Here is a 25,863-nt window from a genome sequence, read left to right on the forward strand (position 1 = left end):
TCATCACACACTTGTCTCTATGCATGACTCAACCGTTCCCTGTTTCCCAGGTTGTGTCGGGCAACAGCCACTGCCTGGCACTGACCGATGAAGGGCTGCTGTACTCCTGGGGAGCCAACACCTACGGTCAGCTGGGGACCGGCAACAAGAGCAACCACCTCAGCCCGGTGCTGATCATGGCGGACAAAGAGAGGTGAGGTGCAAAAGAGGGGCTGATGTCTTTGTGTTTGGAGAAGAGACAGATTCCTCCCATCCTGTTTAGACTTCTACTTCCTGTTTCCTGTCCTCATTTCCTCCCCCCTTGTACCTTTTTTCGCTCCTGGTCTTAAGTAGTCGTCAGTGTGCAAAAGGAACTCGTCGTAGACAATAACAAAACCCTTTCTTGTTGTGGCTGTAACGGGACATTAACACTCTCTATGTGAATCTGTGCCAATTTGTTAACGCATCTCTCGTTTGTCAGGATTGTCGAGGTCGCAGCTTGCCATTCAACACATACGTCAGCAGCCAAGACCCAAAGCGGTCAGGTACATATGCAATTAATCTTGTCTACGATGGCTCCTTATGTATTCATATGTGAGTGGATATGTGCATTTGGCTTCAGAGTTTGTATAATCGGCTTTTTTTTGTTTTGTTGCAGGATTGAGTGTTTCTCAGTTTTTTTTTACCAATTATTTTAAGTGAGCCTGTGTGTTCAGTAAGCCATGATTATGTTTTACCCTCCAGGTGTATATGTGGGGTCAGTGTCGGGGTCAGTCCATCGTCATGCCACACCTCACGCACTTCACCACCACCGACGACGTCTTCGCCTGCTTCGCCACGCCCTCCGTCATGTGGAGGCTCATGTCTATGGGTGAGAGAGAGAGAGAGGGTGTTGATCCTCATCCTTTCTTCGCTAACATCGTGAGATCTGTTCTCAAAAACGTGACCTTAAGCTTGATTTATTGCTCTCTGCTTTATTCCAGAGCACGACGACTTCATGACCGTGGCGGAGGCTCTGAGGAAAGAGTTCGACAGCCCGGAGACAGCCGACCTCAAGTTCAGCGTCGACGGCAAGTGCATTCACGTTCACAAAGCTGTGCTGAAGATCAGGTGCGTGTCCCGTGTGCTGTTAAGACGTAGATATAACTCTAAAAAAAGCAGTTATTTTCCCATGCACACCAGTCTGGCAACCCAAAAAATTCACGACAGATAATGTGTGTTGTTTTGAGCAGGTGTGAGCATTTCCGGTCCATGTTTCGCTCCCAGTGGACGGAGGATCAGCAGGACGTGATCGAGATCGGCCAGTTCTCTTACCCTGTCTACAGATCCTTCCTCCAGTTCCTCTACACGGACGCCGTCGACCTTCCACCCGAGGACGCCATCGGTCAGCACGCGCATTTGTCAAATGCTCTGTTTTCTCATTTGTGTGGCTTCGATTCATACCTGTGTGTGTGTGTGTGTGTGTGTGTGTGTGTGTGTGTGTTGGCTGCAGGCCTGTTGGACCTGGCCACCTCTTACTGTGAGAACCGCCTGAAACGACTGTGTCAGCAGATCATCAAGAGAGGGATCAACGTCGAAAACGCCTTCACCTTGCTGTCTGCCGCCATACGATACGACGCTGAGGTACAGTACAGGCACGCTGTACTACTATACTGTAGAGGTTCACCCTACTTTTACAGATATTTTCATATACTTTACAACAAAAGTCTGAGTTTAAAGCAACTGAGAGGCTGCATGATAAACATGTCTCGTGAAAATAACATCTAGACTTTCCCTCGAATAGTTTTGAAGTAAGAATCGGTCAAAAGATTCTCCATAAAGCCAACACTTTTTGACAAACGCATCGCCCTGTCTCGTGTTATTTGTCTTTTTCTAGGACCTGGAAGTGTTTTGTTTTCGTTTCTGCGTGAACCACCTCACTCAGGTGACTCAGACCGAAGCCTTCTGGCAGGTAGACGGAGCGATGCTCAAAGAGTTCATCAGCAAAGCCAGCCGCTGCGGGGCCTTCAAGAACTGAGCGGTACTCTTGACGTTACCGCGTCGCTGCTCCACAAACATCAGGTCGGATCACATTCCGAAAAGAAAGCTTTCTTGAAACGTTGATTTTCATATTTACCGAGGCGGATAAGCAGCGTTCTCTATATGGACTGGAATTTTAAGCTGCTTTATCGGCAGATCAGCTCTTTGGCCAATTCCTGTGGAGGTTTTTTTCTTCTGTCTCGCTGCATTGAGCTCTCTTCACGCTGTACTTGAATTTTTGCTTGTTCTCTCGGCCAGTGCTAACTCTTTTTTTTCTGACATTCATTCGTTCGGGAGACCAAAGACCTGGTTCAGAGGACAGAGTCTGTGTCTGGCACCTGAAAGAGATGTTTAGGTAGAAGAGCTTTGACTTAAACTGGCCAGGACACAAGAACCACTTTACCGAAACACATCAATTTACAGCAAAAGTAGCTCCTGGATGTGTTGAAAGTTTCAATTTAAAGTCGCTCTTGAAGCTCATTTAAAGGCGTCAACGTACACAAGTTTAAAAACCATTGTGGGATGTATAATAATTTCCTTTTTATACTCGAGTCTGTTTTGTTTTGTATGATCATTTTACCTGACTTAAATATGTTGCTCTATGGCACTTTTAAGAAACTGCAGTCGCTTCTTTTTCTTGTCATGTATCGAAGGCAGATGGCTTGTTGCAGACGCTTTATATTCCAAGGATGACCTTCTATTCCTTTTTTTTTTACTCTGGGACTGACAACAAACTGATCCACGGTGTCTGTTTTCATCTGTTTGTGTTCTCGGGGCAAATGCAAAAAAACCAAGGGGCAACTCAGTGAGACCAAAATGAATCCTGAGTGATTCCTCTGTAATTTAATCACATTTTAAAGGACAATACACTGCAGGCTAAAAAGCAATATGAACGTCCGTGATTAAACAGTGAGATGTTTTGTTTATATTCTGTCAGCTTGGGTTTATGATGACCAATAACTGCCTGCAGGTCCTGGTTTATTACTTCTGTTGCATTACTGGGTAATTAATGTAAGCGGTAGAAAAAGAGTGTGATTGGCCAGGTCAGCTGACTTGTCAGATCAGTTTCGTTTTGTTAGGTTTCTATTTCTCCATCAGACAAGCAGTTTGATTTGGTCTGAGCTTGCTGGTAAGTAGGAACGCTGTTTATTATCAAAGCAGAGCATCATTCAGGTTAGAAAACAACTACAGATGAATTGAGGTTAGGTTTCTGTTCTTTAGCGGAATTAGGAGCAAGTTTACAATTTAGTTTTAGATGAAAAGAAAAAGATTGTTCTGCTTACTGTATTAAGATTAAAGTGTATTTTTACTGTACTTTGTTTATATTTTATTTACATAGGACAAGTTTATATTTATTTGGTTCAGCACCATGGTTTACTTTGAGGTGATCAGCACTAAAGTACTGGGATCTCTACCACTGTTTTTCTGCTGTTACATAACTGACATGTTTTTCTATACGTATATTTATTTATGGAATCACAAGTCTCTGAAGAAATAAATAACTCAAACTCTGCTTTGTTTCCATGTGGTTTTCTTTGCACTAGAGTAGTCTCTTATTAATTCATTCTTATTATGTGCATTCTTTGGCATGAAATTAGACTTCAGATATTATAAAAATCACATTATGTCTTATTCTTATTCTGCACTTAATGTTGTGTGTCATACTAAGGCAGCTACTTCTTCATAGTGTAATAAAAGCAGCGGTTATATGCTGTAGGATATCGTGGTACTCTGCTGCCACCTGCCGGAACAAACGGGTATTCAACGACGTAGTCATCGTTGCCCCGCCCTCTTTGTTACGTCAGAGGTTATTGCGGAACTCACCCGGAGGTTTGTCAACCAACCGACCACGAGCCGCGACAGGAACAGATCCAAGGTCAGTTCTTGTGTGCAGTACATGTAGGATAATCCAAACCTGTTACATGTAACGCGTGGGAAGTATAGGTGAGCCTGATTGAATGGAAGGAAGCGAGATGATGAACCGAGCCGATCCGGGCCAGTCCACACCGGGTCGCGATACGAGAAACAGTAGCGCTCAGACTAACAGCAGACTACAAGGTGAGCCAGATGGAGGAATAGCACGTGCTGTGATTGTTTAGCAACACTTCTGTGATGACATAAAACAACTGATGTGTGAGCAGCTGATCTGTACTTAATCTGTAATTACCGCTGCTGTTACACCTGCATGTCCATTCTTTAAAGGGCTTTTCTTGCCTAATATAGCAGCTACATCTAGAATGTTTGTGGTAGCAGCTTGTCAATAACCATCATGATTACCTCAGAAGAGCAAGTGGCTTACATGACAGTAGCCTAAATGTATAGTTTAGCTCAGTGTGTCTCATGTGTGTCCAGCTGAGTGTGCCCTGCTTTTTATTGGCTGTCCTCCAGGTCCTGGCCCCAGGCTATCGGAGGTAAACCTGTTCACCTTGTTGAGTTTGTGGATGGAGCTGTTCCCGCAAGAGCAATCCGAAGAAGAGGACCACAGTGAGGTGGGTTTCATGACATACACACAGTTGTGGGACAGTGAGTTATCGTAGGCTGCAGCACTCGAGCGTTCTCAATGTTCAGTGAATGACATCTGTCGTGTTCTAGATCCGTGGGACGGGTCTGGTGGTGGTGCGGGACCGCAAGGTGGTGGGACTCCACTGTTCAGGACCCGATCTCCACGCAGGACAGGCAGCCATCATCCAACATGGCGCCTGCTTGGCTGACTGTCAGTTGTACTTCTCGCGGAGGCCCTGCGCCTCCTGCCTCAAGATGATCATCAACGGTGAGGAGATTTACAAACGTACTGACGTATTATACATCAGTAATGAGCTGAACTTTGGATCGCTCGGCTCCACCTCCTCCACAATACACCATGCTGCTTTCTCTTCTTCCAGCTGGGGTCAATCGGATCTCCTTCTGGCCCGGAGACCCTGAGGTCAGCATGCTGAGGCCCGCCTCCGCAGACCACCCGAGCTCCCTCGGTCCACTTGACCGCATCACGGAGGAGGCCGCACTGGACGCCGTGGCAGTGGAGAGGCTGAAGTCCAACAGCCGTCCCCACATCTGTGTGCTGCTGCAGCCGCTGGCGCCCGGCCTGGCGCAGTTTGTGGACGAGACGTCCCGGAAGTGTGATTTCGTGGAGAGAATGTCCGATGATGAACCGGGGCTGAATACAGAGGAGCTCTTCAACAGGTACCGTCCTTTGCATCACAACTCATTGATGAACCGTTGCTGTGTTGCATGTAAGACGTTCTTCCTGCTTTTCCAGAGAGCGGACGACACACCTGAAGGATTTCCGCAGACGGCTCCTGGTCAAGACGTCCGAGCGGCACCGGGAGATCTTGACCCACATGGGTCTGGAGAACTTCTGTGTGGAGCCGAACTTCTCCAACCTGAGACACAACATGAGGGAGCTGGTGGAGGTTCTGGCCGCGGTGGCTGCGGGTGTGCCGCAGCAACGCTACGGCTTCCACAGGTTAGAAAACGCTCGCCGGTCCCTCACGCGTCTGCCGTGCGTTTTGCCGTTGTTGACTGTGTCGCTCCTGTGACCCAGGGAGCAGCCGTCAACCCCGGAGTCCTCGCCGCCTCTCCGTCACGAGGGGATGTCCCAAGAAGTGGCTCGCCATTGCATCATCCAAGCCAGGCTGCTGGCTTATAGAACAGGTCTGATTGGTTCTTCTGTTTGTCACAGACAGGATTCTTCCCAGTACACATCATCTGTTTCACTATCAAACAGCACACTAGCTTTTCATTGAATTACAAACACAGATAGCTGAGGTCAGCATTCGATTCGTGTGTGTGTGTGTGTGTGTGTGTGTGTGTGTGTGTGTGTGAGTATCTCGGCAGTGACTCTCGACGAAACAGATGCATGCCTGTCGGACATTTTCCCTACATTGCATGTTTGAAAGGTCACAGTCATCATTAAACAGCGTTCCTGTCACCAGCCTCTTCTATGCAAAGCTGTCATTTTCATTCCAGAGGACCCCAAAGTGGGTGTGGGTGCTGTCATCTGGGCCAAAGCACCATCGGTGAGCTCACCTTCCTTCCTTTGATTAAACTTCTGTTTTGTTTTTTTTATTATCCCAGGTGCACAATTAACATTGCTTCTGTGGCCTCATATGGGTGGAGGTGTTTGTTCGATTGCTTTCATTTTATATTAAGGTGTGCCACTGAGTCAGTGTGCACGATAGCAGAGGCCTGGCACTGGCACAGGGAAATATAATACATAGTAATTACTAATAGCATCATTATTCCTGTTAATCGAGTTCACTTTGATCTGCTCTCTTGTCCCAGGCTGCCAGTGATGGAACGGGGTGTCTGTGCCTGGTGGGTTGCGGGTACAACGCCTACCCAGCCGGCTCCCACTATGCAGAGTACCCCCAGATGGACAACAAACAGGAGGACCGGCAGAGACGCAAATACAGATACATCGTCCACGCCGAGCAGAACGCCCTCACCTTCAGGACCCGACCCATCAAACCGGAGGAGCCCACCATGCTGTTTGTGACCAAATGCCCGTGCGACGAGTGCGTCCCTCTGATCAGAGGCGCCGGCATCACGCACATCTACACCACGGACCAGGACCGGGACAAGCACAAGGGAGACATCTCCTACCTGAGGTTCGGCAGCCTGAAAGGCGTCAGCAAGTTCATAGTGAGTACGCAAGGACGACGTCTCTCTCTGCTGAGGAAAGCAGACAAGGAGGTGACATTTGTGTTCTGTCTTCACAGTGGCAGAGGAGCCCTTCGGTTTCCTCGGCGTCCTCTCCTCACCACGCCAGTGAGTCCCACCTTGTAACCTCGACGTCTTCAAATGTGCCTTTACATGTCTCGAAAAAAAAGTAACCCTCGGTGTCTTTTCTTTTATTCCAGATGGTTATGTCGGGAAGCACAGCAGGCAGGCCGAGTGGGAGAGTCACAGCAAGAAGAAGCTGTGCACCAACAGATCCCACGACTCGCCGACTGTCAGCTGAACGCCGGCCGCAGACGGACAAATGCAACGCTACAGGGAACTGTAAGAACTGGGAGAAATCGGAACGTTAAGTCTGCGCCACACATCATTTTATTCATTCACTCTTTCATGAAGTACCTGGGATCGGTGTCATGACCTTGATCGCTGGTCTGCCTCTATGTTGGACCAAAGAAGGAATCTATTAGGAAGAAAGGAGCGAGAGCGGGAAATAGAGATACAAGAAAATATATTTTAAATAGTAATATAAACTGTGATATGTGGATTTGTCTGTCAGTTCACTTTTATATACGTGGTGGATAGTTCATTTAAAGGATGTTGAATTGCAGATGGTACGCTACGCCGAAAGTATTTTCCTCATGATTATATTACAGATGTATTGATATGATGCATAAAGCAGCTTTAAGGAAGGAGCTGGATTACAAAGCTTTACTCTGGTGTCATTGTGTGCTTTGGTGTTTAAAGTAAGTTGAAGCATATTTTAAGGAGATAAATATACATGAGAATAAAGTTAAGAAAATGAAAGTTGTACAGCACCTGCCTGTAAACAACACACACACACACAAAGCATGAATTCCCATCCTTTTATTTGTCGTGAATGTGGTACAATAGCATCAATGTGGAAAACAAGGTGGCTGCTATCAGAGAGAGGACACTGGGAAGATGTGTCACAGCTTACAGCGTCAAATAAAAAGCTGCTGTTTATTTTATGCCAGAAAAGCGAAAGCAGAATGTCCGTTCACAGTTTTATAATTGTTACTGTCACCCAGCTGCACACTTCCTGTTAGAGTATTAGTCTTCAAATGTACCGTTTAGAGTCCTAATTAAAGAGATTCAAACATAAACCTTCTGTGGGAGCTGATATAACCCTAATGGAAAATGGAATTATGATTTTTCATTTCGGAGTCAAATATAAAAGTTTAAGTTACAAACAACTCAAATATAGCGAGTTAAAGAGGTTCACTGCTCAATCACAACAAATATGTTCTTATCCAGAGCATATTCTCAGACGTAATAACTAAGCTCCCCCTGGAGAGATGCTGTCAAATACAAAAAGAAGAAAACACACCAAAACCAAAAAGGCACCTTTGACTCTTCTCCTTTCTAACACCAACATCAGAGCAGAACACTTTGTCACAGTACAGAGAGAGAAGAAACAAAGACACGAGCGGCCATCTTTACGGCTCCTCCACACAGCAAAGTGCCTCCTGTTGAAACTATATATAAAACATAATTACCCTCAAGCAGTGTGGAAACAGTGATATGATTAACAAACAAAAAGAACATTTTTTTAATATAATACAGAAAGTACCATCAGCCACCAGCAAAGAGAACTAGTGATGAAAACGGGTTGAAGCGGACATGTTGATCCCACTAAAAGACGAAAAAAAGAAGCAGAAATTCTTCATATATGTTGTTTTTTTTTTGGATTTGCAGCTACTTCATTTAAATAGTTAAAAATCAACACGCGTGCTGCGACTAACTGAGGATCTGGTGGCTGTGATTCTCCCAACAGAGCTAATCAGCTTCCTCCGACACCTTGAGTTGTGGCGCTACATGCTACAGATGAAAGGGCAAAGAGATTTCACGATTAAAAAAAAATGTACAAAAGAAAAGATCAGTGATTGAGAACTACTGTTGCACGAGTTTTAAATGAACCAAAGACAAATAACGTCTTTAAATAAAATAGAATGACTGTTATTGTTAATGTGTTGTTTTCTTCTACGTCTTCCTATCAAATAAAAAAGCCGCGCTCCTCTAGGAGGCCGGTTTCTTCAGATCCCTGATCTGTTTGATTAGGTAGGTCTTCTCGTCGTTGAACTGCTCGTCGTCTGTGCGGTCCTTCTGGAAGTTGCTCAGGAAGTCGATCAGCTTGGTCTGGTTCTTGAGCAGGATGTCGATGATGGGCTGCGTCTTGTTGGGATTGGCGACAAAAACCTGAAGGGGGGGGGGGGAACAGTTTATTTCTGGACATTTGCTGCGTTTACATGCACGCGTGTTGTGTTTGTGTGTTGTTACCTTGAAGACGTGGAAGGCCTCAAACTGGATGTTGGGGCTCTTGTCTCGTAGCAGATTCATCATCAGCTTGAGATTCTCAGGCTTGCTGATGTAGCGCGTCATCACCGTGAAGTTATGTCTGTCCAACAACAGCTCGCCCAGGAGCTGGAGGAGAGAGACAATCAATATACATATATACATATATATATATATATAATATATAGATGTGTAATGCTGTACAAATCAGACCTTTAGAGACTGCCTCTTGGTGACGTAGTTCTCAGAGTGCAGCAGCTTCTCGTAGTCTGCAAACACCTGTAGTGACATTAGAAACACATTTTATCATAGATTACTAACAAACTGGTGGATCATTATTATTATTATTATTAACAGATGGAATTTGGGAATGCTTGGGAATGTTTGGTTGCCTGTGGTTTGAATATTTGTCCATTTGCCCCCAAAGACGTTTAGCAATTTAAACATCAAAACAAGTTAAAAAAAGAAAACTGGAGTTACGCGTCACTCACGGCATCGTAGTGCTGTTCAAGGTATTCAGCCACAAGCACTTTGTGTCTCGTCAGGAGATCCTGCGAATAAAGAGGGGAGCACGTATTATAAATCCATCACACGATGGAGCTAAACATTACAAAATGCTGTGACTCAAACCGCTGTCCTGCAGATGTTTTCCATAGTTTCTGGTTTGACCCCCGAGGTACCTTGAAGGTGGCGAAGGCGTCGGAGGCGATGTCGAAGGTGGACATCTCCACATAGTGGAAGAAGCTGTTGAACTGATCCGACTGGAGAACTATCTTGGCGAGCGGCTCGTGGCGGATGCACTCCCTCAGCATGATCCCACAGTTCAACGCGACCTGCGGAGTCTCGTACCTTCAAAACGCAGAGAGAGCGTTTGTGTCACCTCTCTGGAAGCCATCCGACTCTGTAGAGTACGTACTCTGTGTGTGTGTGTGTGTGTGTGTCTCACCCTCTCAGCAGCACGTAGAGGACCTCTTGGTGGGAGCAGAAATATTCAACGGTGGGGCTCCGCGTCCCAATCTGCCTCCTCAGGATGTTGTTGAAGATCTGACACACGTCCTTCTTCCCCTGGAAGCACGAAAATAAAAACACCTCAACGCTCCATCGTTTCTTTCCCCTGAAGACACGGCGACCGCACCCTCGGCCCTCTCCTCACCTCGAACTCGATGACCTGCAGGTTTTCCACCAGCGACAGCAGCAGGCCGCTGTTGTACAGCTCCTGGGCCAGCTGGGCCACCGTCTCGGTGTGAGGCTCCTTGTCGTTGCTGCCGTACAGGATCTCCTTCATGGACACCAGACACTTGGACACCTCCTCAGACGCCTGGAGAACAGAGAGGGGGAAAGAGCTGAAATCTGAAACTGACTTGAGCCTGAACTTTGCTCCTATGGCTACAGTTTATATGTGTGTGTGAGAGTGAAATGTCTTGACAGGGAAGTGTGACAGGCCCAGGCTGGTCCATGGTCTAATTTCACAGAGGGCCGTCACCTTAGGGGCGCCTGGAAACACCCTTGCCTGTCTGTACCTTGTCTGTCTTCTTGTCCTGTTTCACCAGGATGGCCATGTTTTCCTTCAGCGTCCTGACGATGTCCGCCGGACTCTTGTGGGATTTACCAAACAGCGGCATGGTGGACACACACACACACACACACGCCTCAGGGACCTGGAGAACACACACACATGCATGACACATAAAGGAGCAGGCAACGACAACAGTGTGTTCTGTTATTGCGTGTGGAAAAATGGCAATTTTATCGATCTAAAAGTCAATTTACGACTTAAATATTCCTGCAAAAAGAGTTTGGTCTGTGAATGAGTGTGAGCATTTTAAAAAGGCAGCAGTGGATTTCACGATCCCGGCCAGGTCAGGAACCGGCAGAGAACTTGTGACTGCTAATCCTCATCCAGGAATGTAAAAAGGGCATCGCATTCTTCCCCGTGTCCAAAACGCTGATCGGTTGTATATCACTATCTAAGACAGAAGAGGCTGAAGGAACCTCGATTCACTGCTTCTGCACAACAAAGAATGAAGAAGAAGAATGAACAAGATGCCTCACAACGTCCGGGGAAAAGCTGCTGAGCGCACAAAATACTTCAGGTACCGTCGGGCAATTCGGACTCTCTTAAAAACAGAAAAGACTTAAACACACTTCAGTCCCTTTAACACGATGCATTCACTTCCAATAATACACGTTATCATCAGATTACGTCATGCCCACACAGCTCCAGTCAATATTTGTCAATGGATAAGCGAGCGATGAGGAAGCAGCGATCAAAAGAGGGGAACTCCCCTGCTTTCTAATCCAATAATATTGTAAACAACGGCTAATATTTCCACCCTGTTGCTGCAGCTGGAACTAAATGTTTCAAGATTAAGACTAAATGTTATGTAAAGGACTTAGCCAGCTGCTCCGTTTAGGATTATACCAGGTGCTTTTGGTGACTAATTGAAGTCATTCCGGTGTAGCAGGAAAGTTACCCATCACACCTGCAATAGTGGTGACAGCAACTCGAACAGTTCAAGGAACAGGTTTCACGCACATTCCTAAATACTCGACTGTCTCGGAATGCAGAGGCAGCCATTCACGATTCAACTGGAATCTGAGTACTCAAGGAGGAGCAAAGGAAGGATGGTTAACCCTCAAACAGTCAGACCTACAGCCTTGAATCGAATACAATTCATAACCGTTCAGGGCTTTTTGGGTCTCAACTGTCCCTACGCAGGAGCAACCCGATACCACAGCAGACCCTGATGCCTGCCTGTATTTGATGCACTTCACTGCCGTTTACAGACACAATAAAGATTCAGTTACAGCTCTTTGCTGGTGATAGAGTCAGAGCTGCTCCCACCTGCTGCACCTCCACCTGCTTAGAGAAACATGGCTGACTGTATGCCAGAAAGTGACCAGTTACAGGTATGAAGTATCCCCACCTCCCATACATTATAAGCTTATTACTAATACAGTCGCTTCATCAGGAGAGGTTCCTGTAATGAGCAGAGTCAACAAAGGTTAATATAATAGTTCAGGTAGTTCTGCTTTAGAAATAAGAGCAGAGCAGATTTAGAACATCTTAAACACAACATGTTCACTTCATGGCATTAGTTTCACTGCATTACAAATGGACTCAGACTATGGCTGTAAAATAATAATATATAAATATTACATCTACAAAATGTGGGTAAAAATGAAAGAAGTCCATATTGACATATCTGTGTCAAACAATTAATTGATTACTTTCTAAAGATAATTTAATAGATGAATTAAGTAATAGTTTGAGCACTAGACAGGGTTCGACAGGTTTTATTGTGAAATGTTACCGGAAGCTGCAATGTTTTCGTCCTCGCTAGCATGACGCTGGTCGTCTAAAGTAACACAGCGAGGAGGAAAAAACACAAAAAACACACACTGTATTTGTGCTGCTGAAGAATTAAAGAAGACGTGAACGACAGTGTTTAGAGGAATAAGAACGCGTAAGGAAGTCGGCAGTAAATAACACAAAAGGCCGCGTTAACAGTGATTTAACAAGGCTACACCCATCTCGAGCTATTGCTCTTCGACAGCTACAAATGATACCTACAGAGGGAGGATGTCTGGTGGGGTATCCTTAAATATCTTGACCGCTTCTGTCCCGGTTCACAGACAGGCTGTTGTAGTCACGCCAGGGCTGTTTGTGAGCAGGAAAGTCCGCTAAAAATGTGCGCGATACAATGTAAAATGTGTGGAATCCGTTAAGAAGCCAGTGCGGAATTCCATCTGGTCGCTTTCCAGTCAACTGTCAAGCTAGCGTGAACAAAGCCAACGACTTCCGGCGTAAATCTTCGTAGTAAAACCTGCGCGGACGCCCATGCGCTTAAATTAATGGACGAAGAAGGGAAAGCGAGGGTTTTAATTGAGACGAGAACAACTATTAGTATAAATACTACCTGTGTTAATTAATATAACCAAGAAAGTCCCTATTTGTGCAATATTTCATTGTCGGGCAGACAAATTTGCTTTATAGAGAAAACTGTCACTTCCGGTAGGAGTCTGGCTCCCGCATGCTAACTTTATACATCTGTATCTTTCCAGCCGCGTCTGAGTCTCGTTCACATCCTCTCACATGAAGTCCTTCTACCCACCTTGCCTCAGATATTACCATAATGTATGGTATTAAAACCAATAGAAAACATTATTTGATCTATTTTACATGATTTGCTTTTTGTTCCACCACCGAGAGGGATAAATAAAGGAGAAAAGAGACTGAAGGTCGGATGGTGTACGTGTTGGGACGCACCCCAGAACAAATCATGACAGTCTAAACTGGAAAAAGCCCATTGGAGGTTAAATACCACGTGGTTAACATTACACATCCGGATCAAAATACATATTTTATAACAGCCAATGTACTTATGTGTTTCTATGTTGAAGAATCTACAAAAAAAAATATTTATTTAAAAAAAATAAGCCAGTTAGTAGTTATTCCAAAAGCCTACATGGCTTACACTGGTCTAATTGAGGGTGTTACAATTATAACTTTATTCAAATACAATTTGAATAAAATAAAATAGCTTAAATTCCCACACAAAAAGGCAAAATCCCTTAGAGGAAACCATCTCAGACTTTATTAAAGCTGCTTTTCATTTTACATACAATTCAGAATTACATATTTACAAATATACACATAATATCTCATGATAATATATTTATAGCAACACCATACTCCGTAGATACAATAGGAAAATAAAGACAGTGGTCGCTGCAATGTGCTGCATAAAATGAAACCTAAAAAATATAACCCTTCTCATCTCTCCAGCCTCCAGGTCAAAAAGTACAAACCCTTCAATAAGCTTCATTGTGTGATCATGATAGAACACCGACTTAAGTTTCGTGCCCGTGTCAGCTCCCAGGAGGGCAGAAAATAAACTCCCTTGTTCGGGGCCTTGACAAAGAGAGGTTCATGAGGAACATGCCACAAAGAGAGACGCTACAGAGAGACAAGGAGACTCACATAAACCATGATCCTCTTCACAATGTGCATGCTCTCGAGGAAAACAATGCGAGGTATAGAGGACACATCTGTACAAGTGTAACATACATTTTCTCGGTCTCACACAGGTCAACGCATAATGCCAGCCACAGTTTACTCCCTGGTTAAGCTCACAGTTTGACACAGAGAGGCCCGTAGGTGTCCTTTTCTTTCTTTTTTTTACTGGAGAAGAATCTTTCCTTTCATAGGGAGGACATGCGTGTTGTGATTTGAATGAGAAAGGTGTTTTTTTTTCCAGCAAAAAGAGCCCGAGAAAACCATCACGAGCACTAATCATAGTCGGGGCCGTGTGTAACAAAACCACAGTGGTGATAAACAGTGGTGGACAAATGTAACCCACGGGGTGGTGGCGGTTTGACACCATAAAAACATGTTTGCCTTTGAAAAACTAGGTATGATAAAGGTCATTCAGTGTTCAGAATAGCACAGCTTCCTTGTGTGCAGCTGGTTTGTCAGAGACATGCTATCAACACCCTCCTTTCCACTACAGCCAACTTAGTTTACCCCCCCTGTCAGACTTTTCTCATTATTTCCTATTTGCACCTTGTTATTCGATTACTCAGCTACATGGTTAAGCAAGCAAATATTGCTGTGGGGGGGGCGGCTGGTGCAAAACATGTTGAGAAAGGTCCGGGCCCCGGTTAGCGCTGCTTGTAGAGAAGTGGCTCCTGTCACATGCCTGAGTGGGGGCTGGGAGCAGAGGGGAGGGGACAAAGCCTGCTTTTGTTGCCGCAGTGCAAACGAAAGATAGGTGAGCGCAGTGGTCATGACATTAGATATTAATCCAGCAGCTAAATGCACTAGAATGACCCTCTAGCCTCCGGAGGGCGACATACACTAGTTGGATTTGTGCAAGAACGTGCACACACAAAAGGAGCTGAGTCGACACAAGCAGGTATGCGGTCACACCTGCCGGCCCACGCGACGTCTGGGGCTTCCTGAGAAGGTAAATCCAGAGCAGCTCAGAGTTAGAGAATCACTCTTAGATGAAAAAAAAGGAGGTCCAAAAGTTGTTCCAAGCTGCCGCTTGCTGTGTAAGGGATTTGGATGTGAGGCTTGAGAAGTGAATGACATCTGACCACCAGGTAGCGCTGTGGGTGACATTCACCAAGTGATGCATTTGACTCTGTGTTTCCAGTAGAAGATAACACCACAAAACCAGCTGGGAAGCTCTTATCAACAACATGGGAGGAATGCAACCGCTGGCCCGCCAGACACTGCAGGGATCTAACACACCTCCCCCTGCGAGTGACAAGACTCACAGTGACACGTCCTGAAGATTTGACCTGCTCAGAGATGCTCCAAGATCACAAGAAGCATTTTTTTGCAGCCAGCTGCCACTTTTCACGGTGTACGATTAATGTCCGACACTAAAGCATCATGTGAAATACCGACTCTGATCGTATCTGCACCTGTGGACGTCCCGCGCAAGAATCTGTCGCTGTGCCGCGATGTCGTCGGCTTGAAGGGGTTCAGTTTTAAGTGCAGATGTTCTTCAAATGTGTCCACTTTAATGCTACATTGCAAGAAGGATTAATTATGAGACGGAGGACGTTTAGCTTTCCTCTGTACACCACAGATACTGTGATGTTTAAAGAAGGCCAGCATGTTGATCTCTTTGAAGGTAAAAATAATCTAAAGTGAGAGTTTAATACTGCTGGGTGGAAATAAGACTGACAGGAGGTTAGAAATAATCAGAAAAAGGTGGGTGTAGTCGGCCGTCAGATAAAACTCTGGTAGCATTTGTTGGACTGTGACATGGGGGGCTGGGACAGTGATCGCAGGTCAGGGTTTGATGTCGGAGAAGCTGGTGTAGGTCTCGCTGCAGCTGGAAGAAGTGCTGAGGTTCCCCGAGACGCTGCCGTCTGCAGGGACAGACAACAATGGTGTTGGAAGAGCACATCACGGCGTAAAAACAAAAAGTGTTGAGGAACAGGTGTCTCTAATATAGTGCACATGGGAAGAATACCTGAGCTGCTGAGCGACTGGGACGACTTGGACTTTGAGATGAGGCTGAGGAGGTTCGCTGCTGCCACCCAGCCCTCCTGACTGCTGCGGAGGTTCTTCACAAACCTGCAGAGGATGGAACCCAACGATGTAAACATCTATTCATGTAGCCTCCTTTGTTGGCACTATTGCACATAATCATTAAAGGATTTGGAGTTTGTCCAAACACAGTTGCAGTACCAGCTATTGTGGTGACTGTAATTAAGGAGGAAAATACATTCTGGTTTATTCCTGAACAGGACGCCTGCAGAGAATTAATAAATTTCACAACTCTACATGATATTTCCATAACAAAATAGACCCCATAAAGTGCTTAATTGTGGAAGTATAATATATTTTAAAACTGCTAGGACCTTTAATAATCCAACTCAGGGATATAACTAATTTGGGGTTCTTTTGACTGAAGAAAACCAGATGTTTACCACTGTCCCTCCTCTCCTTCTCTGATTAGCTGCACCATGTCTCCGCTCTTGACAGACAGCTCCTGAGGTCCCGCCTTCTCGCAGTCCGCTACCACCGTGTACTTTCCCGGAGCCTGAGGGGGGCAGGTCGGTTAGAGGTGGCAAACATCAAACAACAGAGTGTAGGTAAGAGAAGTCTTCGGGTTCAGGCTCACCAGCTTCCTTCCTTCTTCGTCCTCGGTGTCAGAGTTCATGGGGTCCTCGCTGCTGGAGTATCCATCATTCTCTTCTGAGGTGTCCACCGAGAGAGACGCCTTGGTCCAGGCTGTAGGGGAGGAGAGAAGTGGAATAATGAGACATGGAAGGTGACTTGAGGAATCTGTATCACACACACACACACTCACACTCCACGTGGCATTAAAATGCTTCCTGGTTCACTAATTAAGGAAAATTTAAAACATGTAGAATGATGCGGACAGAGTGACTGCGCTGAGTGGATAGTCAGGATATTCATGGTTGGAATATAAGTGAGATTGATGTTTTCTGTTGATATTAAAAGAACAGAAACACAAAGACATGTTAATGAAGGGGAATTTTGCCAGGAGCAATCCAAATGCCACTTGGAAGTAAGAGTCCCAGTTACACACAAATCACCCATGAGGAGCACAAAACCACACGATCTGTTCTGGACCACCAGATCAGAACATACATTTACACACACACACTCAAACAACCAAATCACACTCCTCTAAAATCCCAGAGAAGATCAATGTAGACAGAGGACAGGTCCCAACAAAGATAAATCAAGATTCATGATCAGAAGATTTCAGAGATTTGAATCACGTGGACTAATTTCAAGACTGCTCTGACTGCCAGTGCTGGAAAATAAGTTCTCATACTCATTATTGTCCACACCACACCATCCCTAACCCAAAACACCCAACAGTAGAAGAAGAGTGAATGATTGATTTGAGGTAGAGTCGGTAACTTTCAGAAAACGGTGCCATTTAGCCTTGAAGTCAGACTTAAATCTTATATTTGCAAGTGCAAAGAGTAAAGAATAGCTTTCAGCAACTGACGCCAAATGAAAGATAAGTCAATAAGACTCAATACAAGGCTAAATGAAAGGAAAGTGGATATTTTGCCACACTTTACCCCTTTCAAATCAATCATGTCCACCATAAACCACAGCAAACACCCACAGTGGCTGATCCTCAGAGCGGCTCTGTACCTCGCCGCTTGTTCTGTAACAGACTAGAGGCACTCATCCATCTGACTCTGCTCAGAGTGGCATGGCGAGCCGGCTCTATGGACGGGGGAGAAACAGCCAGCGAGTCAGTGAGACAGCTAGTCCTGTAGTCAGACAGCTGGGTCGGCAAAATGGACCAGGAGAAAGACCTGCAGGTGTAAACCCGCTCCACATCACTGCCACTGGACATACGCAGGGATTTCTCCCCTGATTAAAGTAATCAGACATTTGTTAAGTGTTCACCACAGCATCTTCACAAATTATTTTATACTACTGCATATGTAGCAGGAGCCAGCAGCCGGTTAGCTTAGCTTAGCATAAAGACTGGAAACAGGGGGAAACAGCTAGCCTGGCTCCGTCCAAAGGCCAATTTACCTTTGGACAAAGCAAGGCTAGCTGTTCCCCTCTGTTTCTAGTCTTTATGCTAAGCTAACTCTAAATAAGAACAATTCCCAAAATGTTAAAAGGTACAAAACACATAATTCAGTGATGATGATTCATGACCTGTGAAAAAATATTGTTATGCACATGGCAACTGCATTTCAAGACTTCGAGGTCCTGCAGATATTCTTTTAACACATTTCTCTCTCAACACTCGTACAATGTGTGACGGTGAATGCAGGGTGATGGTATGAAAACCAGCTTATACTGCTGGATTAATGTTTGGTGTCGCATCATGTCCAGTTTCATCCCTCTAATGTGAGACACGGGTGAGATCTAAACACACGTACTGGAGTACGCTTTAGTGGTGAGGGATGGGAGGATGAATGACGGCCTCTAAGCGTTAGACGGGCCCCTGATATCGGACGACAATGTACCTTTGAACCCAAACGGTGTGGGGTCACTCTTGACCAAGTGGCGTTTGGAGCCGTGCTCGGGGCTCAGGGCCGAGCCTGGCCACACAGGCAGAAAAAAGGGAAGAGAGGGAAGAGGAAGAAGAAGAAGAAGAGTGAGAAAGAGCACGGAGCAAGAATACGACACTCATTAAATATCTAAACCAGCGAGAAGCTTGTACATATTGTGCCTAGTGGGACCTCCAGTCTTTGGTCAGCATCAGGTAAAAAAAAACAGAATTAATACTGCTTATTGTGACGTGTGAACTGATGTACATGTAGAAACTCAATATTTAAGGTCTGGTGTGTCTACAGCAATGTTTGACTTTTACCACCAGGAGGCAGAGTGACTGCAACATTAAAACGAGAATCACCAGTTAACCTCACAGCCATATTATAATGCAATAATTGATATTCAATGAATACCACAGCACATGTACTGTATGTACTGTATTTATTATAAAAACTGATGATAACTATACTGGCTGAAGAGAAAACTTCCTTATTTATTTTAATTAAGGGTGCGTTTTAGTGCTCATAATTTAAACTTTTCATTCGTTAAAGACAAAATGAAAGCTAAAATCCTCTTTCGGTCTGTCAATGTTACCTTTCGGACTCTTCAGATTGCTGAAGCCCTGCAAAGTAAAACGCTTTTTAGCCACTGCAGACCTGTCAGTGGTCGGACTGGTCACTGGTTCATCTGGAAACAATGGTTTGAAATGGAGGAAAAGAAAAAGAAAGGTTTGCAATAATGGAAAAAAAAAAAGAATAATTGAGAGGTAGAGAGACAGAAGGAGGAACCATGAAGATGAAGGCGATGAAGAAAAAGAAGATTAGTGAGGGTTTACTCTGCAGCTCTCAGTAGGAGCGTCTCAGCCACAGACTAATACATGTCATGTCTAAGTGTGAGGATTTATCAAACATTTACCTTTGTGTTTCAGTGAAGAAGAGGAGTCAGACACCGAGCTCGTCTCCGCCTTCTTCTCCTCTTGCTTCTTCTGATTTTTCTGACCACTGCTACGAAATGGACTGGGAACGAGAAGAAAGAAACGTTAAAAATAAATAAAGGGCATCTTATCCGTGGGTGCGCCTTGTGTGTGCGATGTCTTTACAAGGCTAGACACCCACCTGAGTGAGATGGAGCTGCTGTTGCTGGTGGGACTCGGGAAAACGGAGTCTGAGCTCTTCTGCTGACTGGCATCTAAAACATGAACTGCAGTTGAGAGCGGTGTTGTGCAAAAAGACAGAGAAGAAGAAGAAATGCAAAATGATTTGGCGTTTGTGCGGTGTGTTCATGATACCTCTGCAGGCTTTGAGCTGCTGGGTCAGAACTTTGCGGATCTCGTTCAACCATGACGTTTTAATCTCTGGTGTTGGAGCCTAGATGAGAAAAATCAATAACACGGCATTAACAGCGATAGGGTTTCTTCTCCGCCTATCAAAGCGGCGAGGCTGTGAGCTCACCTGGACTATGAAGACTTCGTCTCTGGAGTTACACCAAACCTCAAACTTCTTGTTGTCTCCTTTAGCGCTCTCTGTAATGCCCACCGCAGTCATCTGAGAGGAGAATGAAGACACACAGTCAGCCCTAATCTTTCACCCCGGCAACTAAAAACCTGATTAATGTGAGCTTACACTGAGGGAGTGCTTGAAGCTGTAGGACGGAGCTTTCTCGTAGCCCTCCCCGTTCTCCTCCCTCCTCTTGCAGAAGAGCAGCGCCTTCTCGTGCAGGAACAGGTGCCTCTGCATGGGCTTGAACCGGGCCAGGTCTTTGACTTTGGCGTGACCTTTTTTATGCTCCGTCCACACGCTGAAGGAGCCCTGCATCAGCAGGCGACCCAGATCCGACAGGTTACCCTGAAGTAGGGAGACAGATATTTTATCCTCCGCTCTTGCACAACTGACTAAACGGCTGCTCCGAATCATCCAAACCGTCTCCGACCTCGTATCCCGTGATGGCGATGAGGTGCATGGAGTCGTTAACAGCCTTCAAGATCCCCAGGATGGAGGAGAGAGCTTGCTGTAGGTCATCACAGCCGTCGCATCCCTTGCTGTACTTCAACAACTCCTGCAAACACACAACATATGTATGTGAATACAGTGAGACTGAAATAAGCCCACATGGATACACAGTCAAAACATCAGCTCACCTTCAGCAGCAGCTGGTACTTGGTGATTCTCTGGACAGGTTTAAGGAGGTAGGAGTCCAAACCAAGTTTGTGTTCCAGCTTCTTCTGGCACTCCTGGTTCACACAAAACATAAACCAACGAGGATACTTGGAGTTCTTTTGAGCCACACGGAAAGGAAGGTGTTGCTAAAGTACGGGGTGAAGGGTTAAAGGTTCTACCTGGAAGAAGGCACAGTCGGAGCACTGTCTCCACAAGCTCTCAGAGCGAGGTTTATTCTGGCAGTACGCCTCGTAGATCTGCAGGTCCTTCATCTACAGAGAGACGTAAAATCATGTCCGTCATTGATTTGACTTTTTAAGATAAAATATATGTTTTTTTATTGGCTCATTATGAGTCCACACCAGAAAGCAGGAGGCAAGTGCTCACCCTCTCTAAAAAGCAGTGGCCCACTAGTTCTGGGCAGTCAGTGTACGCTTCCAGTTCTTTAAGAAACGTCCTGGAGACAAACGACGTGAAGGTTTAGAGTGTCAGTTATACAGTTATTCACCTTCTTGCCAAGAGTTCCATGAGAAGATTGATAACACTCTCGCATCTGTACGGTAAGCATGAAGCTGGAGCCAGCAGCTTAGCTTAGCAGAAATACTGGGGGGGGGGGGTACCTCTTATGAAACTGGTAGATTTCAGACATGTTGCCAAACAGGACGACCTTCTTGCTCAGCAGGGTGCTGGGGATGAGGTGAGCCATGGCTGGGTTGTCCATCTCAGCTGCGTAGCCCTGGAGTTTGAACATCACATGCGTCACAGATACGGAGAACTAATTGTAATTGTACCGAATTACAACTCAGCAGTCATTTGAAGTGACATGACCAACACTTGCCTCCAGCACGCACAGCAGCTCCTCCACGTACGCTCTCTCCGTCTCCAGCAGTTCATTCATCACGTGGCTGCAACACAACAAAAGCAGAAGTTTCCGTCAGTTACAGTATCACTGATTTTCTTATCTATGGCTCTGAGGATGATCTTTGACCCCCCCTTACCGCCGAAGCACTGCCAGGTTTTCTTCCTCTTCTGAGAGAGAAGCATGTCTGGTGCCACCGTTATGTATGGGAGACTCCACCTGGACATGCACACATTCATATGGAGTATTTGACTAAACATATCTAACCATTTTGAGGGATAATTGACTCGAACTAATCATCATAAAGTAAGAAATTAAATAAAATCCAGCTTCAATATTGACTACTTGATTAATAGTCATGCATTTACCTTTTTGCAGATGGCATTATCTGCAGAGTATCTTCTCTCTTTTCTCTGTTGATCTGAAGGACGGATAAAAAATACTTATCAGGTCAGAGGATTTAAAAACCAAGTCTTCTTCACTAAACCAGTTTATCTATTGATCCAGGCTTACTGGGAGAGGAGAGCGGAGACTTCACTTCAGGCCTTGGTGCCACTGGCTGGACCGGTCTGGTCTGTTTGGCGGCGAGTTTCTTCAGGCTGACGCGTCTCTTCTCGAACATCTCCTGAACGGAGCTTTGCTTCTGGAAAACTCTCTCTACCTGGTCCTGATGGAGACCAAACACGATCGCAGGTATTGCAGCGAATTAACTTAAGAACGTAAACGGAATATAATTTCATCTGTTAAATCCTACTGACCCTGAGCTGAGTTGTGAGCACCGCCTCATACTGGCAGCAGATGGCGCTGCGGTCGGCGATGGCGTGCAGCGGCGCCGTGTCCAGGTATCGCTCCAGCTCCTGCAGAGCTGCTTCAGCTCCATCCTGAGACTGACAGCGGTCCACTGGCTGACTGGCCAACAGGAAGATGCCATCCTCACACCACCGTGACGCCTAGGAGGAAAATATTCATAGAAATGATGGACTACAAAGTCTGGAAAAATGTTCCATCTTCTATTACTTAACTCCAAAAAAAAAGATCATCTTTCTCCACTTCCCATGCACACACAATCTGGCCCACAGTCCTACCTTCTCCAGAGCGTGGTGGAGCTCCATCGCCCTGAGCAGGAAGCTCTTCTTGCTCCTCAGAGTGGAGCTGATCTCCTCGCACACTCCTCTCAGCTCGCTACACTTGGGCCTGATGGAGTCCTCCGCGTAGTGGGAATCATCTATCAGCCTGTCACCTTCACACGCCAGGGACAGGGCATGGTCCAGTGCGTCCTGTGGAAACACAGCGGAGATGTCTGTTTTTAATATCGAAATATTGAGGATACGTGGAGAATGGTGGGCTGTCAGCAGTGGACACGTCATCAATCAATCGCTGACTGTGAAAGAACCTGTTCTCCTTCTCGGTCCTCTCCGTCTAAGTAGAGCGGAGTGTCCATTACAATGCCTCGAAGGAGCAGGACACATACTTTGTACAAATCAATCAACCTCTTTCGTTTTTTTATATCAGCATTTTCACATGTGAAGCTTGTGCAGTGATTGGGGGGATGGGATAGAGCATCACATTGATTATATCATTAGCCGTATGGCTTCAAGGATGCATCAAAGGGGAAAGTGTCGGGCATGTGTCGCATGATGAATCAGGACAGTGTGTGTGTGTGTGTGTGTCTTACACAGGCTTTGTCCTCGTGTCCGCTGAGCTCTCGGAGGACGTGCTCAGCATGGGCGGGGCTTACGCTGACCTCAGAGAAACCTGACAGCCGCTCTGATGTCACGTCGAGATGGGCGCGCACCTGCGAACGAGCACATTGTCAACATGCTGCACTACGTGCACACATATTGCCGTTAGGCTGTCCAAAGCCACACTTCCCATAATTCAACTCACTTCACGGAAGTGCTGTTCAAAATGGCGGAGCTGCAGACACTGCTCCAGCTTGGTGCGGTGACGCTCCCAGAATTCATCAAACGCTGTCTCGGTTTCGTCCAGCTGACCCAGGAGTCTGAGAGGAAGGAGGAGAGAAGGAGGGAGGATTCATTGATGCGTTCAGGGACAACTTCCTCGCCTGTTAATGTTTGCACGCATCCCTTCTTTTACCTCTGCACAGTAGCTAAGTTTTCCAGTTCGTCACTGGTCATGATGTATTCAGGGTCCGTCTGTAGAGGCTCGTTTATACACTCCAACAGCCGTCCCCCTTGAGACTGAGCCACCTGCAGGTCCTCCTGAAAAATCCAACAAATCATTTTGTTCAACACTCTCGTGGCAACAGAGAAAAATCACCTCCACTGTTCCTGCCTTCGTAACAGCATATCTGACCGTCATCTTATCCTTCTTCAGAGTGTGCGTGTGCAGCAGGTTGGTGGTGGCCTCGGCATCGTTGGGCAACTCCGTCTCTGCAAGCTCAGTGCCGAACGCCTGCAGGGTCTGAGCCGTGGTCTTCACCATGAGGGCGAACGCCTCGATCGCCTGTGGAGGTAGACACACAGGTCGCAAAAGAATAGTCAAACGGGGTGTTTCTGTTTTTTGCCATGGAACACAAAAAGAATAACACTTCAAAATGAAACGGACAAAATGAATGTGCGTGTACACACAGTGCGGTGTGAGATCCAGCTGTCATGGCGGTATTCCTGCGTTCCTCCCAGCTCTGTGGTCAGTTGTCCTGGGTCGATATAAGCATGGAGCTCAGTCACCGAACTCAGCATCACCACCTGATAAAACACAACCGGCTGATTATACGAAGTGTCATTTGTTATAAGACAATCCTGCGTAACTTACAATACACAAAGAAGAAGAGACAGACACGTGCCGTGCACAAGTCACACCTTCATTTTGAACTCATCCCTGTTGTACTTGAACAGGAAGTCTGACAGAGTCCGCTGGAGCAAAGTAGTGGGACGCAACACCAGAACCAAGTGTAAGTTCCCTGGAAATGAACCCTGAGAGAGAAAAACAGGACGTTTTAGTAACCAAGAACGTTTGTCTTTTTAAGAGGAAATCAGGTGTAGAAATAGTCTGTCAGGATAAAATCCAGGCCTTCAGTTTTTGGTTTTATAGTGAGGTTGAAAGAAAATAGTCACAGATGCCATATTTGATTTGATTAACACAACTAAAGAACAAAGTTTCAATATAGTGGCTTTCTTCACTTTATGGTAACATATCAAGTTCAGTACTGCTGGAGAGGTGTGAAGCTAGACGCTGTAAACAGCTGTCCCTCTGCTACAATTCTGAACAATGAAGAGTTTTTTTTTCTGTGATTTAATATCCACTAAATCTCTTACATCGCTCCCTTGTTGCCCCTCCTCATCTAGAAAGCTGTGACTACAAGGTAAATTAGTCCTGTGGCTTTGGGAGCAACCACAGCCTTTTGAGTCTCCACCTCCGCGCTAACAGGGTAAAAGCGTAGAATTGCCTTTACACAGACAACAGCCCAAGAGACCATTCAGCTGAAAGGCTATATCGGTTATGGCTTCCTCTAAAACCCTGGGTGGATTGCTCCACACTGTTAGGCATCATAAATCGATGTAGGGTGACATGCTCACACACACACACACACACACACACACACACACACACACATAAACACACAGGGCCAGAGGCAAGCTGAGAGATGTGTGACAAGCTCATTAAATCCTCAGCGGTGGCATAAATTAAGCAGGAAAAAAAAGTGTGTGGATATTGTAGAAAACATTGAAAATAATCAGGACGTATGAAGTTTGATCACCGCCCAATCAAACATCATTCCTGCTTGTTCCTGGCTTTTCTGTCACTGACATTTTAGAAGCAGTGGTGCGTCCTGAGCTGCTCATGCAAACAACCAATAGACTAAAACATAGTAGAATAGCAATGGAAATGTTTTGGTTCTTTAAATCTCTAAACCATTTAGAGGGCTGCATATGTGAGGAAACAACATACTAACTGGCGTCTTGCATCTCTACAAAATGGTGCCACCCACTGCCTGCATCCGTCGTCGATGTCCATCAGAATCACAGAGAACAGTCCATAAAAACCCATACAAACACTGTACATGGCTTGAATTCAGTCTGCAAGTAGGCCTGCGCTCACACGGAGGTGCACATACATCACAGTCATTAAATGACTGCACGGCGTTGCCATGATAACCATTCTCATTGGGAAAAAATGCATGGAGCGAGATGGAGATCGCACGAAGGAATGCAAGAGAGAGTGATGATACAGAGAGAGAGAGAGAGAGAGAGAGAGAGACAGTGTGTGTGTGTTCGAGGGAGTCTTTTAAAAGTCACTCTGCTGCTCCACTCATTTATTTTTGACACACACACACACACACACACACACACACACACACACACACACACACA

At 45.7% G+C, this 25,863-nt stretch overlaps 4 protein-coding genes across 18 annotated transcripts in view; 2 read left to right on the forward strand and 2 right to left on the reverse strand.

Moving 5' to 3' along the window:
* rcbtb1 (regulator of chromosome condensation (RCC1) and BTB (POZ) domain containing protein 1) overlaps positions 1 to 3,441 on the forward strand; it is a 5,841-nt gene extending 2,400 nt beyond the window's left edge. For 3 of the 5 annotated variants that reach the window (XM_031852047.1, XM_031852046.1, XM_031852045.1), the window contains 7 exons: positions 51 to 193; positions 461 to 524; positions 724 to 850; positions 963 to 1,089; positions 1,212 to 1,363; positions 1,472 to 1,602; positions 1,856 to 3,441. In XM_031852047.1, the coding sequence (XP_031707907.1) occupies positions 51 to 193; positions 461 to 524; positions 724 to 850; positions 963 to 1,089; positions 1,212 to 1,363; positions 1,472 to 1,602; positions 1,856 to 1,996 (885 nt within the window). In that variant the 3' untranslated portion in view covers positions 1,997 to 3,441. The remainder of the gene's footprint in view (positions 1 to 50; positions 194 to 460; positions 525 to 723; positions 851 to 962; positions 1,090 to 1,211; positions 1,364 to 1,471; positions 1,603 to 1,855) is intronic. The other 2 variants (XM_031852048.1, XM_031852049.1) reach the window with 2 other exon arrangements.
* Positions 3,442 to 3,837: 396 nt separating this feature from the next.
* Positions 3,838 to 8,982, forward strand: cdadc1 (cytidine and dCMP deaminase domain containing 1). Its single transcript, XM_031852050.1, has 10 exons — positions 3,838 to 4,056; positions 4,387 to 4,487; positions 4,591 to 4,768; positions 4,881 to 5,178; positions 5,255 to 5,461; positions 5,540 to 5,649; positions 5,965 to 6,014; positions 6,280 to 6,639; positions 6,717 to 6,765; positions 6,858 to 8,982. Exons 1-10 carry the CDS (start codon positions 3,957 to 3,959, stop codon positions 6,956 to 6,958), a joined length of 1,554 nt encoding a protein of 517 aa, XP_031707910.1. The 5' UTR covers positions 3,838 to 3,956; the 3' UTR covers positions 6,959 to 8,982.
* Positions 7,525 to 12,776, reverse strand: cab39l (calcium binding protein 39-like). 2 transcript variants are annotated; one of them, XM_031852051.1, is made up of 9 exons: positions 12,563 to 12,776; positions 10,509 to 10,646; positions 10,142 to 10,306; positions 9,935 to 10,053; positions 9,669 to 9,837; positions 9,480 to 9,539; positions 9,202 to 9,267; positions 8,974 to 9,117; positions 8,713 to 8,892 (listed from the first exon to the last, which is right to left on the reverse strand). In XM_031852051.1, exons 2-9 carry the CDS (start codon positions 10,608 to 10,610, stop codon positions 8,713 to 8,715), a joined length of 1,005 nt encoding a protein of 334 aa, XP_031707911.1. In that variant the 5' UTR covers positions 10,611 to 10,646; positions 12,563 to 12,776. The 2 variants fall into 2 exon arrangements, with proteins under 2 accessions (XP_031707912.1, XP_031707911.1); XM_031852052.1 differs by lacking the exon at positions 12,563 to 12,776 and having other exon boundaries at positions 7,525 to 8,892; positions 10,509 to 10,610.
* A 787-nt stretch (positions 12,777 to 13,563) lies between these two features.
* Positions 13,564 to 25,863, reverse strand: part of mcf2la (mcf.2 cell line derived transforming sequence-like a) — a 34,434-nt gene continuing 22,134 nt past the window's right edge. For 6 of the 10 annotated variants that reach the window (XM_031851723.1, XM_031851722.1, XM_031851718.1 and 3 more), the window contains 28 exons: positions 24,352 to 24,465; positions 24,121 to 24,237; positions 23,846 to 23,995; positions 23,627 to 23,751; positions 23,417 to 23,531; positions 23,205 to 23,324; positions 22,615 to 22,806; positions 22,288 to 22,479; positions 22,043 to 22,196; positions 21,898 to 21,950; positions 21,669 to 21,748; positions 21,509 to 21,575; positions 21,291 to 21,406; positions 21,058 to 21,127; positions 20,850 to 20,942; positions 20,652 to 20,744; positions 20,444 to 20,569; positions 20,137 to 20,358; positions 19,966 to 20,058; positions 19,803 to 19,881; positions 19,630 to 19,702; positions 19,430 to 19,530; positions 19,109 to 19,201; positions 18,487 to 18,561; positions 16,635 to 16,744; positions 16,441 to 16,553; positions 15,981 to 16,084; positions 13,564 to 15,876 (listed from right to left, as the gene is read on the reverse strand). In XM_031851723.1, the coding sequence (XP_031707583.1) occupies positions 15,797 to 15,876; positions 15,981 to 16,084; positions 16,441 to 16,553; positions 16,635 to 16,744; positions 18,487 to 18,561; positions 19,109 to 19,201; positions 19,430 to 19,530; positions 19,630 to 19,702; positions 19,803 to 19,881; positions 19,966 to 20,058; positions 20,137 to 20,358; positions 20,444 to 20,569; positions 20,652 to 20,744; positions 20,850 to 20,942; positions 21,058 to 21,127; positions 21,291 to 21,406; positions 21,509 to 21,575; positions 21,669 to 21,748; positions 21,898 to 21,950; positions 22,043 to 22,196; positions 22,288 to 22,479; positions 22,615 to 22,806; positions 23,205 to 23,324; positions 23,417 to 23,531; positions 23,627 to 23,751; positions 23,846 to 23,995; positions 24,121 to 24,237; positions 24,352 to 24,465 (3,120 nt within the window). In that variant the 3' untranslated portion in view covers positions 13,564 to 15,796. Of the gene's footprint in view, positions 15,877 to 15,980; positions 16,085 to 16,440; positions 16,554 to 16,634; positions 16,745 to 17,650; positions 17,726 to 18,486; positions 18,562 to 19,108; positions 19,202 to 19,429; positions 19,531 to 19,629; positions 19,703 to 19,802; positions 19,882 to 19,965; positions 20,059 to 20,136; positions 20,359 to 20,443; positions 20,570 to 20,651; positions 20,745 to 20,849; positions 20,943 to 21,057; positions 21,128 to 21,290; positions 21,407 to 21,508; positions 21,576 to 21,668; positions 21,749 to 21,897; positions 21,951 to 22,042; positions 22,197 to 22,287; positions 22,480 to 22,614; positions 22,807 to 23,204; positions 23,325 to 23,416; positions 23,532 to 23,626; positions 23,752 to 23,845; positions 23,996 to 24,120; positions 24,238 to 24,351; positions 24,466 to 25,863 lie in introns of all 10 variants that reach the window. The other 4 variants (XM_031851720.1, XM_031851725.1, XM_031851726.1 and 1 more) reach the window with 3 other exon arrangements.

The sequence above is a fragment of the Anarrhichthys ocellatus genome, unplaced genomic scaffold (genome assembly GCF_004355925.1).
Source record: "Anarrhichthys ocellatus isolate YVR2014 unplaced genomic scaffold, GSC_Weel_1.0 scaffold12, whole genome shotgun sequence".
In the NCBI taxonomy this organism is placed as follows: Eukaryota; Metazoa; Chordata; class Actinopteri; order Perciformes; family Anarhichadidae; genus Anarrhichthys; species Anarrhichthys ocellatus.

Excerpts from the sequence above, each read along its gene's own strand:
- cdadc1 (XM_031852050.1), top strand. The coding sequence starts at position 3,957 with ATGGAAGGAAGCGAGATGATGAACCGAGCCGATCCGGGCCAGTCCACA. Across the intron at positions 4,769-4,880 it reads CCTCAAGATGATCATCAACG|CTGGGGTCAATCGGATCTCC; the intron begins GTGAGGAGATTT and ends CTCTTCTTCCAG. Across the intron at positions 6,640-6,716 it reads AAGGCGTCAGCAAGTTCATA|TGGCAGAGGAGCCCTTCGGT; the intron begins GTGAGTACGCAA and ends CTGTCTTCACAG.
- cab39l (XM_031852052.1), bottom strand. The coding sequence starts at position 10,610 with ATGCCGCTGTTTGGTAAATCCCACAAGAGTCCGGCGGACATCGTCAGG. Across the intron at positions 9,118-9,201 it reads CCAAGAGGCAGTCTCTAAAG|CTCCTGGGCGAGCTGTTGTT; the intron begins GTCTGATTTGTA and ends TCTCTCCTCCAG. Across the intron at positions 8,893-8,973 it reads AGGCCTTCCACGTCTTCAAG|GTTTTTGTCGCCAATCCCAA; the intron begins GTAACAACACAC and ends CCCCCCCTTCAG.